Genomic DNA, 15,932 nt, shown 5'->3' with positions numbered 1-15,932 from the left:
CCTACAATATCAGCCTCTCCAACTCACACACACCTACAATATCAGTCTCTCTAACTCACACACACACCTACAATATCAGCCTCTCTCACTCACACACACACACACCTACAATATGAGTCTCTCCAACTCACACACACCGACAATATCAGCCTCTCTAACTCACACACACACACCTACAATATCAGCCTCTCCAACTCACACACACACACCTACAATATCAGCCTCTCTAACTCACACACACACACCTACAATATCAGCCTCTCCAACTCACACACACACCTACAATATCAGCCTCTCCAACTCACACACACACCTACAATATCAGCCTCTCTCTCACACACACACACCGACAATATCAGTCTCTCTAACTCACACACACACACCGACAATATCAGCCTCTCCAACTCACACACACACACCTACAATATCAGCCTCTCTAACACACACACACACACCTACAATATCAGTCTCTCTGACTCACACACACACCTACAATATCAGTCTCTCTGACTCACACACACACCGACAATATCAGTCTCTCGAACTCACACACACACCTACAATATCAGCCTCTACAACACACACACACACCTACAATATCAGCCTCTCTAACACACACACACACCTACAATATCAGCCTCTCCAACTCACACACACACCTACAATATCAGCCTCTCCAACTCACACACACACACCGACAATATCAGCCTCTCGAACTCACACACACACCTACAATATCAGCCTCTCTAACTCACACACACACCTACAATATCAGCCTCTCCAACTCACACACACACACCTACAATATCAGCTTCTCCAACTCACACACACACACCGACAATATCAGCCTCTCGAACTCACACACACACCTACAATATCAGTCTCTCTAACACACACACAACTACAATATCAGTCTCTCGAACACACACACACACACACACCTACAATATCAGCCTCTCTCACTCACACACACACCTACAATATCAGCCTCTCTAACTCACACACACACACCTACAATATCAGTCTCTCTAACTCACACACACACCTACAATATCAGCCTCTCCAACTCACACACACCTACAATATCAGTCTCTCTAACTCACACACACACCTACAATATCAGCCTCTCTCACTCACACACACACACCTACAATATGAGTCTCTCCAACTCACACACACCGACAATATCAGCCTCTCTAACTCACACACACACACCTACAATATCAGCCTCTCCAACTCACACACACACACCTACAATATCAGCCTCTCTAACTCACACACACACACCTACAATATCAGCCTCTCCAACTCACACACACACCGACAATATCAGCCTCTCCAACTCACACACACACCTACAATATCAGCCTCTCTAACTCACACACACACAGCTACAATATCAGTCTCTCTAACACACACACACACACCGACAATATCAGCCTCTCTAACTCACACACACACACCTACAATATCAGCCTCTCCAACTCACACATACACACCTACAATATCAGCTTCTCCAACTCACACACACACACCGACAATATCAGCCTCTCTAACTCACACACACACCTACAATATCAGTCTCTCTAACACACACACAACTACAATATCAGTCTCTCGAACACACACACACACACACCTACAATATCAGCCTCTCTCACTCACACACACACCTACAATATCAGTCTCTCCAACTCACACACACCTACAATATCAGCCTCTCCAACTCACACACACACACACCTACAATATCAGTCTCTCCAACTCACACACACACCGACAATATCAGCCTCTCCAACTCACACACACACACACCTACAATATCAGTCTCTCCAACTCACACACACACCGACAATATCAGCCTCTCCAACTCACACACACACACCTACAATATCAGTCTCTCCAACTCACACACACACCGACAATATCAGCCTCTCTCTCACACACACACACCGACAATATCAGTCTCTCTAACTCACACACACACACCGACAATATCAGCCTCTCCAACTCACACACACACACCTACAATATCAGCCTCTCTAACACACACACACACACCTACAATATCAGTCTCTCTGACTCACACACACACCTACAATATCAGTCTCTCTGACTCACACACACACCTACAATATCAGTCTCTCTGACTCACACACACACCGACAATATCAGTCTCTCGAACTCACACACACACCTACAATATCAGCCTCTACAACACACACACACACCTACAATATCAGCCTCTCTAACACACACACACACCTACAATATCAGCCTCTCCAACTCACACACACACCTACAATATCAGCCTCTCCAACTCACACACACACACCGACAATATCAGCCTCTCGAACTCACACACACACCTACAATATCAGCCTCTCTAACTCACACACACACCTACAATATCAGCCTCTCCAACTCACACACACACACCTACAATATCAGCTTCTCCAACTCACACACACACACCGACAATATCAGCCTCTCTAACTCACACACACACCTACAATATCAGTCTCTCTAACACACACACAACTACAATATCAGTCTCTCGAACACACACACACACACACCTACAATATCAGCCTCTCTCACTCACACACACACCTACAATATCAGCCTCTCTAACTCACACACACACACCTACAATATCAGTCTCTCCAACTCACACACACCTACAATATCAGCCTCTCCAACTCACACACACACACACCTACAATATCAGTCTCTCTAACTCACACACACACACCTACAATATCAGTCTCTCTAACTCACACACACACCTACAATATCAGCCTCTCCAACTCACACACACCTACAATATCAGTCTCTCTAACTCACACACACACCTACAATATCAGTCTCTCCAACTCACACACACCTACAATATCAGCCTCTCCAACTCACACACACACACACCTACAATATCAGTCTCTCTAACTCACACACACACACCTACAATATCAGTCTCTCTAACTCACACACACACCTACAATATCAGCCTCTCCAACTCACACACACCTACAATATCAGCCTCTCTCACTCACACACACACACCTACAATATGAGTCTCTCCAACTCACACACACCGACAATATCAGCCTCTCTAACTCACACACACACACCTACAATATCAGCCTCTCCAACTCACACACACACACCTACAATATCAGCCTCTCTAACTCACACACACACACCTACAATATCAGCCTCTCCAACTCACACACACACCTACAATATCAGCCTCTCCAACTCACACACACACCTACAATATCAGCCTCTCTAACTCACACACACACAGCTACAATATCAGTCTCTCTAACACACACACACACACCGACAATATCAGCCTCTCTAACTCACACACACACAGCTACAATATCAGTCTCTCTAACACACACACACACACCTACAATATCAGCCTCTCCAACTCACACACACACACCTACAATATCAGCCTCTCTAACTCACACACACACACCTACAATATCAGCCTCTCCAACTCACACACACACACCTACAATATCAGCCTCGAACTCACACACACCAACAATATCAGCCTCTCTCACTCACACACACACCTCCAATGTCAGCCTCTCTAACTCACACACACACCTACAATATCAGCCTCTCTAACTCACACACACACCGACAATATCAGTCTCTCTAACTCACACACACACCTACAATATCAGCCTCTCTAACTCACACACACCTACAATATCAGTCTCTCTAACACACACACAGCTACAATATCAGTCTCTCTAACACACACACACACCGACAATATCACCCTCTCTAACTCACACACACACACCTACAATATCAGCCTCGAACTCACACACACACACCAACAATATCAGTCTAACTCACACACACACACCTACAATATCAGTCTCTCTAACTCACACACACACACCAACAATATCAGTCTAACTCACACACACACACCTACAATATCAGCCTCGAACTCACACACACACACCTACAATATCAGTCTCTCTAACTCACACACACACACCAACAATATCAGTCTAACTCACACACACACACCTACAATATCAGCCTCTCTAACTCACACACACACACCTACAATATCAGCCTCGAACTCACACACACACCAACAATATCAGCCTCTCTCACTCACACACACACCTACAATATCAGTCTCTCTAACTCACACACACACACCTACAATGTCAGCCTCTCTAACTCACACACACACCTACAATATCAGTCTCTCTAACTCACACACACACCGACAATATCAGTCTCTCTAACTCACACACACACCTACAATATCAGTCTCTCTAACTCACACACACACCTACAATATCAGCCTCTCTAACTCACACACACACCGACAATATCAGTCTCTCTAACTCACACACACACCTACAATATCAGTCTCTCTAACACACACACACCTACAATATCAGTCTCTCTAACACACACACACCTACAATATCAGCCTCTCTAACTCACACACACACCGACAATATCAGTCTCTCTAACTCACACACACACCTACAATATCAGCCTCTCTAACTCACACACACACCTACAATATCAGTCTCTCTAACACACACACAGCTACAATATCAGTCTCTCTAACACACACACACACCGACAATATCACCCTCTCTAACTCACACACACACACCTACAATATCAGCCTCGAACTCACACACACACACCTACAATATCAGTCTCTCTAACTCACACACCAACAATATCAGTCTAACTCACACACACACACCTACAATATCAGCCTCGAACTCACACACACACACCTACAATATCAGTCTCTCTAACTCACACACACACACCAACAATATCAGTCTAACTCACACACACACACCTACAATATCAGCCTCTCTAACTCACACACACACACCTACAATATCAGCCTCGAACTCACACACACACCAACAATATCAGCCTCTCTCACTCACACACACACCAACAATATCAGCCTCTCTCACTCACACACACACCTACAATATCAGTCTCTCTAACTCACACACACACCTACAATATCAGCCTCTCCAACTCACACACACACCGACAATATCAGTCTCTCTAACTCACACACACACCTACAATATCAGCCTCTCTAACTCACACACACACCGACAATATCAGTCTCTCTAACTCACACACACACCTACAATATCAGTCTCTCTAACACACACACACCTACAATATCAGTCTCTCTAACACACACACACCTACAATATCAGTCTCTCTTACACACACACACACCTACAATATCAGCCTCTCTCACTCACACACACACCTACAATATCAGTCTCTCTAACTCACACACACACCTCCAATATCAGCCTCTCTAACTCACACACACACCTACAATATCAGCCTCTCTCACTCACACACACACCTGCAATATCAGTCTCTCTAACTCACACACACACACCTACAATATCAGCCTCTCTAACTCACACACACACCTCCAATATCAGCCTCTCTAACTCACACACACACCTACAATATCAGTCTCTCTAACTCACACACACACACCTCCAATATCAGCCTCTCTAACTCACACACACACACCTACAATATCAGCCTCTCTCACTCACACACACACACCTACAATATCAGTCTCTCTAACTCACACACACACACCTACAATATCAGCCTCTCCAACTCACACACACACACCTACAATATCAGCCTCTCCAACTCACACACACACCTACAATATCAGCCTCTCCAACTCACACACACACACCTACAATATCAGCCTCTCCAACTCACACACACACACCGACAATATCAGCCTCTCTAACTCACACACACACCTACAATATCAGCCTCTCTAACTCACACACACACCCCTACAATATCAGCCTCTCCAACTCACACACACACACCTACAATATCAGCCTCTCCAACTCACACACACACCGACAATATCAGTCTCTCTAACTCACACACACACCTACAATATCAGTCTCTCTAACACACACACACCTACAATATCAGTCTCTCTAACTCACACACACACCTACAATATCAGTCCCTCTAACACACACACACACCTACAATATCAGCCTCTCTAACTCACACACACACACCTACAATATCAGCCTCTCTAACTCACACACACCTACAATATCAGCCTCTCTAACTCACACACACCTACAATATCAGCCTCTCTAACTCACACACACCGACAATATCAGCCTCTCTAACTCACACACACACACCTACAATATCAGTCTCTCTGACTCACACACACACCTACAATATCAGTCTCTCTAACTGACACACACACCTACAATATCAGTCTCTCTAACTCACACACACACCTACAATATCAATCTCTCTAACTCACACACACACCTACAATATCAGCCTCTCTCACACACACACACCCACAATCATAGAATCATAGAATCATAGAAGTTTACAACATGGAAACAGGCCCTTCGGCCCAACATGTCCATGTCGCCCAGTTTATTCCACTAAGCTAGTCCCAATTGCCTGCACTTGGCCCATATCCCTCTATACCCATCTTACCCATGTAACTGTCCAAATGCTTTTTAAAAGACAAAATTGTACCCGCCTCTACTACTGCCTCTGGCAGCTCGTTCCAGACACTCACCACCCTTTGAGTGAAAAAATTGCCCCTCTGGACCCTTTTGTATCTCTCCCCTCTCACCTTAAATCTATGTCCCCTCGTTATAGACTCCCCTACCTTTGGGAAAAGATTTTGACTATCTACCTTATCTATGCCCCTCATTATTTTATAGACTTCTATAAGATCACCCCTCAACCTCCTACTCTCCAGGGAAAAAAGTCCCAGTCTATCTTACCTCTCCCTATAAGTCAAACCATCAAGTCCCGGCAGCATCCTAATAAATCTTTTCTGCACTCTTTCTAGTTTAATAATATCCTTTCTATAATAGGGTGACCAGAACTGTACACAGTACTCCAAGTGTGGCCTAACTAATGTCTTGTACAACTTCAACAAGACATCCCAACTCCTGTATTCAATGTTCTGACCAATGAAACCAAGCAAGCTGAATGCCTTCTTCACCACCCTATCCACCTGTGACTCCACTTTCAAGGAGCTATGAACCTGTACTCCTAGATCTCTTTGTTCTATATCAGTCTCTCTAACTCACACACACACCTACAATATCAGTCTCTCTAACTCACACACACACACCTACAATATCAGTCTCTCTAACTCACACACACACACCTACAATATCAGCCTCTCTAACTCACACACACACACCTACAATATCAGCCTCTCTAACTCACACACACACACCTACAATATCAGTCTCTCTAACTCACACACACACACCTACAATATCAGTCTCTCTAACTCACACACACACCTACAAATATCGCCTCCAACTTGTGCCTCGCCTCAACACCTCGTAGTTCACTGAGGCGGGGCTAAAGGTCAGATCATGTCCGATGTCACAGCTCACACTCCCTCGGCCCACACTCCCACGGCTCACACTCCAGTCAGCTCAGACTCCCACGTCTCACGCTCCCACGTCTCACGTACGTATCAGCTCACACTCCCACGTCTCACGTACCCGTCAGCTCACACTCCCACGGCTCACGTACCCGTCAGCTCACACTCCCACGGCTCACGTACCCGTCAGCTCACACTCCCACGGCTCACGTACCCGTCAGCTCACACTCCCACGGCTCACGTACCCGTCAGCTCACACTCCCACGGCTCACGTACCCGTCAGCTCACACTCCCACGTCTCACGTACCCGTCAGCTCACACTCCCACGGCTCACGTACCCGTCAGCTCACACTCCCACGGCTCACGTACCCGTCAGCTCACACTCCCACGGCTCACGTACCAGTCAGCTCACACTCCAGTCAGCTCACACTCCAGTCAGCTCACACTCCAGTCAGCTGGAACCAAAAATGAAACTGAATTGTTTTCCACTTGCTATTTCCTTCTAAAATAGTATTTTCTCTCTCCCCCTCCCCCTCCCTAGTTTTCGCCCCTAAAAGCATTGACTCGCTGGGCTACAGGGGCTGAAAGGACACCTTGTCCTACTGACTATTCCCCACATGGACAGTGAGTGTTGGGATGTTCAATTATGACGGGGGCACCAGGCCCGAGCCCAGTCCTGTTCTCACCGGGTGACTACACATTCCCTCTCATTCCAGCAGGAGGCACTGGTCAGTCAGCAGGAGCAGCACTTATGCCAATGGCAGTGGCCCCATCACAGCCCAGCTAAGATCAGATAATCTCGGCACACCTGAATAGAAGCCGAGACCGTTCTGCAGCGTGGAGTTAAACTGCAGGCTGACTTGATGCACAGGGTTTTACAGAGTTTGTGAGCTTCAAAAATGAAACTGAAAGCTGCTGGAGTGGTGTAATAACCCAACTGGTTCACTAATGTTCTTCAGGAGAGGGAACCTGCCATCCTTACTCAGTCTGGGCCTACAGGTGACTCCACAGTGTGTGTTTGACTCTTAATGCCCTCAAGGCAACCACGGATGGGCAATAAATAAGGCCCTGCCAGTGTTACCCACATCCCGAAAACAAACAGGGTAAGGCTAACAAGCCCATCCTTTCCAACAGATCAAACCCACCTACCGACCTTCTCCCCACATCCCTCAAACCCACCTACCCACCTTCTCCCCATATCTGTCAAACCCACCTTCTCCCTATATCTCTCAATCCCACCTACCGACCTTCTCCCCATATCCCTCAGTCCCACCTACCCACCTTCTCCCCACATCCCTCAAACCCACCTACCCACCTTCTCCCTATATCTCTCAATCCCACCTACCGACCTTCTCCCCACATCCCTCAGTCCCACCTACCCACCTTCTCCCCATATCCCTCAATCCCACCTACCCACCTTCTCCCCATATCCCTCAGTCCCACCTACCCTCCTTCTCCCCATATCCCTCAGTCCCACCTACCCACCTTCTCCCCATATCCCTCAGTCCCACCTACCCTCCTTCTCCCCATATCTCTCAATCCCACCTACCCACCTTCTCCCCATATCCCTCAATCCCACCTACCCACCTTCTCCCCACATCCCTCAAACCCACCTTCTCCCCATATCCCTCAGTCCCACCTACCCTCCTTCTCCCCATATCCCTCAGTCCCACCTACCCTCCTTCTCCCCATATCCCTCAGTCCCACCTACCCACCTTCTCCCCATATCCCTCAGTAACACCTACCCACCTTCTCCCCATATCCCTCAGTCCCACCTTCTCCCCATATCCCTCAGTCCCACCTTCTCCCCATATCCCTCAGTCCCACCTACCCACCTTCTCCCCATATCCCTCAGTCCCACCTACCCACCTTCTCCCCATATCCCTCAGTCCCACCTACCCACCTTCTCCCCATATCCCTCAGTCCCACCTACCCACCTTCTCCCCATATCACTCAGTCCCACCTACCCACCTTCTCCCCATATCCCTCAGTCCCACCTACCCACCTTCTCCCCATATCCCTCAGTCCCACCTACCCTCCTTCTCCCCATATCCCTCAGTCCCACCTTCTCCCCATATCCCTCAATCCCACCTACCCACCTTCTCCCCATATCCCTCAGTCCCACCTACCCACCTTCTCCCCATATCCCTCAGTCCCACATTCTCCCCATATCCCTCAGTCCCACCTACCCACCTTCTCCCCATATCCCTCAGTCCCACCTACCCACATTCTCACCATGTTCCTCAATCCCTTCTCTCTTTCCAGAAACATATCTAATTATCTTGTGACCTAACTTACACTTTCCTTCCCTGATATCATATTCTGCATTGTTTCACACCTTTGTGCGAAAATGTTTCCCGATTTCCCTTCTTACTCCTGACTGCCTCATTTTTCACTTGTCCCCCAGGATTTGAACCTTCCACGGCAGTGAATGGATGGATTTCCTAGAGTGACTTAAAGACTGGAACACAATTGATGAGTTAACATCGTTTATATATAGAATAACAGATACCCGGTAGTGAGTTACAGGCTGGAATCTAATTGAGGGGTTTGGGGGGGGGGTTTAATATATAGAATAACAGGTAAGTGGGAATTACAGAAACTAGCAGTCCCTGTATATAATATACAGAATAGCAGCCTCTGTGTATATTGTAAAAGATAACAGTGCCTGAGTCTATTATTGACTGAGGAGCTTTGAACAGATTGCAAACATAATTCTTGTTTTCAGCTGAAGCACAAACACAAATCTGGTACATTTTTGCTTTTTGTGATGAATTTAATTTGGTTGCTTGAGTGTCCCTGGTGGGTTTTTTTAATAACACAATGGGGGTGAATATTAATTCTAACTGCCTGGCGGGAACAGGGATCCCGAAAATCAGGCTGAGTCATTTGCCACCCTGTTCCTGCCCACCTCCATTTTGTTTGTGGGCCTTCAAGAGGGAGGCTCAGCTCCCGACATGTTTCAGGTGGAAGCTTATTTGTAATTTGCTAATCGGGGTCCCTGGGTCTACAGGGGACCCCTGCACAACTTTGAGGTCCCACTGGTAGCATGAACGCTCTTCCTGGCCCCACACAAATCTCTCCACCCCACCCCCGGTGACAGGATGGTACAAACACTCCGTCAAGGATAAAATCGAACCCGGTGTATCATTAATATGAACTTACTGCAGTATATTCGTCCACACAGGAGAAGCAGAAGGACGGTGACCAGTGGGGACCTCCAGACACAGCTCATTGTGGGAACTTTCTGTGGAGGAAAAACACCATCTTTATTGTCAGGGTCACTTGTTTGATGAAATTCAGATCAGTTACTAAAACACACATGCCACGTATATCAGACACTGACTGACCCTGTGATGGTGCTCCTCACATACAGAAAACATCTCTTAACAAGCTTCAAGCAACAAAGAGAAGGTAGAATTTGGGACAAACCAGCGAGCACAGTGATGAGAGATGGATTTGCAGAGAGTGATGGAGATAGCAAAGGAAAGTTATTTTGGAAGTGAGTTACAGAGGTTGTGCGGGGGATGTAGAGTTTAAGGCGGATACAGGGCTGTGTATATTCATATGCTCTTACAGCCCGGTGCATATTCACACTCTGATACATCCCTCTGTATATTCACACGCTGATACAGGGCTGTGTATATTCACACGCAGATACAGCGCTGTGTATAGTCACATGCAGAGACAGTGCTGTGTATAGTCACATGCAGATACAACACTGTGTATATTCACACACGGATATGGCACTGTGTATATTCACACACTGATACAGCATTGTGTATATTCGCATGCTGATACAGCCCTGTGTGTATTCAGATGCTGATACTGTGTTGTGTATATTCACACACTGATACAGCTTTGTGTATATTATAGAGAATAGCAGCCGCTGTGTGTGCATTATAAAGAATAGCAGCCCCTGTGTATACTATAGAAAATATATGGCTATTTTGTGTCACTGTGCCACCACCAGTTTGATATGAGAACCTATCCTAGGGAATGTATTTAAGTGTGCGGGTGATAGAGGAGCTGGTATCTGGGATTGGGACAGACTGTGTGGGGGTGATGGAGGAGCTGGTATCTGGGATTGGGACAGACTGTGTGTGGGTGATGGAGGAGCTGGTATCTGAGAGTGGGACAGACTGTGTGTGGGTGATGGAGGAGCTGGTATCTGAGAGAGGGACAGACTATGTGGGGGTGATGGAGGAGCTGGTATCAGAGAGAGGGACAGACTGTGTCTCGGTGATGGAAGAGCTGCTATCTGGGATTGGGACAGACTGTGTGTGGGTGATGGAGGAGCTGGTATCTGGGATTGGGACAGACTGTGTGGGGGTGATGGAGGAGCTGGTATCAGAGAGGGACAGACTGTGTGGGGGTGATGGAGGAGCTGGTATCTGGGATTGGGACAGACTGTGTGGGGGTGATGGAGGAGCTGGTATCAGAGAGAGGGACAGACTGTGTCTCGGTGATGGAAGAGCTGGTATCTGAGAGAGGGACAGACTGTGTGTGGGTGATGGAGGAGCTGGTATCTGAGAGTGGGACAGACTGTGCGTGGGTGATGGAGGAGCTGGTATCTGAGAGTGGGACAGTCTGTGTGGGGGTGATGGAGGAGCTGGTATCTGGGATTGGGACAGACTGTGAGGGGGTGATGGAGGAGCTGGTATCTGAGAGTGGGACAGACTGTGTGTGTGGGTGATGGAGGAGCTGGTATCTGAGAGTGGGACAGACTGTGTGTGTGGGTGATGGAGGAGCTGGTATCTGGGATTGGGACAGACTGTGTGGGGGTGATGGAGGAGCTGGTATCTGAGAGTGGGACAGACTGTGTGGGGGTGATGGAGGAGCTGGTATCTGGGATTGGGACAGACTGTGTGGGGGTGATGGAGGAGCTGGTATCTGAGAGTGGGACAGACTGTGTGGGGGTGATGGAGGAGCTGGTATCTGGGATTGGGACAGACTGTGTGTGGGTGATGGAGGAGCTGGTATCTGGGATTGGGACAGACTGTGTGTGGGTGATGGAGGAGCTGGTATCTGGGATTGGGACAGACTGTGTGGGGGTGATGGAGGAGCTGGTATCTGGGATTGGGACAGACTGTGTGGGGGTGATGGAGGAGCTGGTATCTGGGATTGGGACAGACTGTGTGTGGGTGATGGAGGAGCTGGTATCTGGGATTGGGACAGACTGTGTGGGGGTGATGGAGGAGCTGGTATCTGGGATTGGGACAGACTGTGTGGGGGTGATGGAGGAGCTGGTATCAGAGAGTGGGACAGACTGTGTGTGTGGGTGATGGAGGAGCTGGTATCTGGGATTGGGACAGACTGTGGGTGATGGAGGAGCTGGTATCTGAGAGTGGGACAGACTGTGTGTGGGTGATGGAGGAGCTGGTATCTGGGATTGGGACAGACTGTGTGGGGGTGATGGAGGAGCTGGTATCTGGGATTGGGACAGACTGTGTGTGGGTGATGGAGGAGCTGGTATCTGAGAGTGGGACAGACTGTGTGGGGGTGATGGAGGAGCTGGTATCTGGGATTGGGACAGACTGTGTGGGGGTGATGGAGGAGCTGGTATCTGGGATTGGGACAGACTGTGTGTGGGTGATGGAGGAGCTGGTATCTGAGAGTGGGACAGACTGTGTGGGGGTGATGGAGGAGCTGGTATCTGGGATTGGGACAGACTGTGTGGGGGTGATGGAGGAGCTGGTATCTGGGATTGGGACAGACTGTGTGGGGGTGATGGAGGAGCTGGTATCAGAGAGTGGGACAGACTGTGTGTGGGTGATGGAGGAGCTGGTATCTGAGAGTGGGACAGACTGTGTGTGGGTGATGGAAGAGCTGGTATCTGGGATTGGGACAGACTGTGAGGGGGTAATGGAGGAGCTGGTTGCCATGGGAGTTTTGGTGTCTGCTGGCTTTATATATTGTGTATCACTGACATCCATCCTTCATGTAAAAGTATCTCAATGTACAGCACAATATATAACTGCCAACGACCAATCTTCACTGCCTGATTCTGAGTGTGTGTCAGACACAGTGTTTCTCTGACTATTAATTACTTTAGTTTGATATAAACCTGGAATAAAATACTTGAAAGCTTGGATTGGAGCAGCACTGGGACTGAGGGCCGTGGAGCTCGTTGTTTCAGCGACCTGGCTGTTCAGGGGAGTTGGTACTGGAGTCAGCCAATCCTGGCTTTAACTGGGACCCAGCCTCCCCATAGCTTCTTGTTAATCCTGTGGCCTTCTGAGAACCCCCAATCCATGGGCTCTGCCATTTCTCCAACAGATGGACAATAATAGTGGCAAACGAATGGTTTTGTGATTATGTGGTGGGAAGGAATCAACGAGCACATTTTGGAAATGGAAGAAATCTGTCGTTCCAAACTCTAATTCTAACCCTTGGCAGCCTGCCCCTCATCACTGACTCCTCTCAGCATGACCCACAAATCCAGCAACACAATCTCTCCAGGGGCCTTGTGCAAAAACTGGGTTTCTCCGTTCCATAAGGCAGACTTTCAGCTCCATCTGTCCTAAGAAAACAATCAAATAAAACCTTCTGCCCTGACCTCCTGAGATCCTATTATTCCATTTTCTTTGGACCTGATTAAAATCTAGGCAGGATCACTGGTTCCCTACTCCCTCCACAGACACGACTCAATCCTGCAAAGATATTCAGTTATTCTGTGGTGAATATCCGTTTAATGTTCTCTCTGTCTCTTTATCCACTTGCTCTGTCTCATTCTTATAATCACCTTCAGAAAACTCAAGCTTGCCATCAATTAACTTCCACTTGCTGAGTTACCTCCTGTTCTCTGCTGCTCTTTTCCAGCCTTGCTGGGTGTCCTGCACTCTGGCCCCTGCTCCTTCATCTCACCTGCTAACTGGGAATGAATGCTCATTCCCACCTTGTCGGGTCTCAGAGGTTGGGCACTTTTTAAAATCCCAGCTTCATTATTCATTAAAACAACACAGGGGCCAAAGCAGTTAATGATGAGCTTTTACAACACAGAATACAAGTAATGATTCAGCCGGCGGGATAAAGGAACTGAAATCGGAAGAATTGCCGAGAAGTCGAGCGCCACAATGAGCCGCGGCAAGAATGGCCAAACACCATGGGTTATTGCGGTGAGCAGGGAGGTAGAAACACAGCCACATCCCATCTCCCAACACACTTACCCCTTAACGTCCAGCACGACAGAAGATGTCACCTCACTCATCGACTCCGCTTTTAGTGGCAGGTTGTAATCACCGTGTGAGTCGGTGGAAGCAGCAGTTGTGTGTCGATATTATCGGGAGGGGGGAGGGAGGGGAGGGGGGGGGTGACCTGAATCTCCCTGGCGGGGGTCAAGTACCAAAAGTTGAAGGAGGAGAGGACTGAAACCCCTCCTCCGGGTGACACGCTCTTCACTGCAGTAAATACATGGAACATTCAGATCAATCTTATACACCATTGACGTCACCTCTGTCAGAGAGTGAGAAAGGTCAGGATGTGGTTTAAGGTTAAATATTTGAGGCAGGGGAGCAGCTTCCTGCAACCAGGGGCAAAGCCTCAGGGATTCCAGCACCATGGGGCTGGGCCCGAGGGTTTTGAGACTGGGACTTTATTTGAAGGACGCAACATTTAATGAAACATTCTTTAATTAAATTGCAATTCATCGGCTTCTGAAAGAATTCCTCTAAAACCCTATAATTGTAAACAATTTTACAACACCAAGTTATAGTCCAGCAATTTTATTTTAAATTCACAAGCTTTCGGAGGCTTCCTCCTTCCTCAGGTACCTCAGGAAGCCTCCGAAAGCTTGTGAATTTAAAATAAAATTGCTGGACTATAACTTGGTGTTGTAAAATTGTTTACAATTGTCAACCCCAGTCCATCACCGGCATCTCCACATCATAAAACCCTATAGACAGAGGGAGATATTCCCGGGAGCGGGGGATCCGGCTGCGATGTATTGGCACCATTTGCAGATGCCCTCCATCAGACTAGTGTTTATAAAACACCTTATCAGAACTATTTTGAATTGTTGCTCTGAGGACGGATGCGGCAGCCAATCTGCGCACGGCAGGATCCCACAAACAGCAATGAGATGAAGGGCCAGTGAACCTGTTTTTTTGGTGGGTGATGGTTGAGGGAGGGGGGTGGGGGGGGTACAGTCCACGCTGGCTCCCGCCTCATCATCAACACACAGTGATCAGGTGAAATCACCCCTTTACCCCACCAAGCGGAAGCCTTTAAATTGTGCTGAAGATTCATAAAGTGTTTTATTTTTGTGTGGTGTTGAGTTAGAGCAGAACAGCTGCAGTTGGAGTGAAAACAAGAAGCGGCAAAATAACCGTTACACCAAGCAATGTAAAATGATGCAGGACCTCGCGAACTTGAGTAACATTTACAGTAAAAACCCACATGAAAGTGCAGGAAATGATTCAAGACCAGATCAAAGCACATTCCTGCACCTTACACTGCTGCTCTG

General features: G+C 47.7%; 1 protein-coding gene across 1 annotated transcript in view; it reads right to left on the bottom strand.

Annotated features, from left to right (window-relative positions):
* Window positions 1–14,878, bottom strand: part of LOC137340543 (interleukin-21 receptor-like) — an 88,257-nt gene extending 73,379 nt beyond the window's left edge. The window contains exons 1-2 of the mRNA XM_068003062.1: window positions 14,638–14,878; window positions 10,634–10,715 (exon numbers count right to left, since the gene is read on the bottom strand). Of these exons, the coding sequence (XP_067859163.1) occupies window positions 10,634–10,703 (70 nt within the window). The 5' untranslated portion in view covers window positions 10,704–10,715; window positions 14,638–14,878. The remainder of the gene's footprint in view (window positions 1–10,633; window positions 10,716–14,637) is intronic.
* Between the last annotated feature and the right edge of the window lie 1,054 nt (window positions 14,879–15,932).

Source organism: Heptranchias perlo, chromosome 22, assembly GCF_035084215.1.
Source record: "Heptranchias perlo isolate sHepPer1 chromosome 22, sHepPer1.hap1, whole genome shotgun sequence".
NCBI classification, from domain to species: domain Eukaryota; kingdom Metazoa; phylum Chordata; class Chondrichthyes; order Hexanchiformes; family Hexanchidae; genus Heptranchias; species Heptranchias perlo.
The sequence above is the reverse complement of the archived record's forward strand: the minus strand, read 5'-3'. Positions and strand labels throughout refer to the sequence as shown.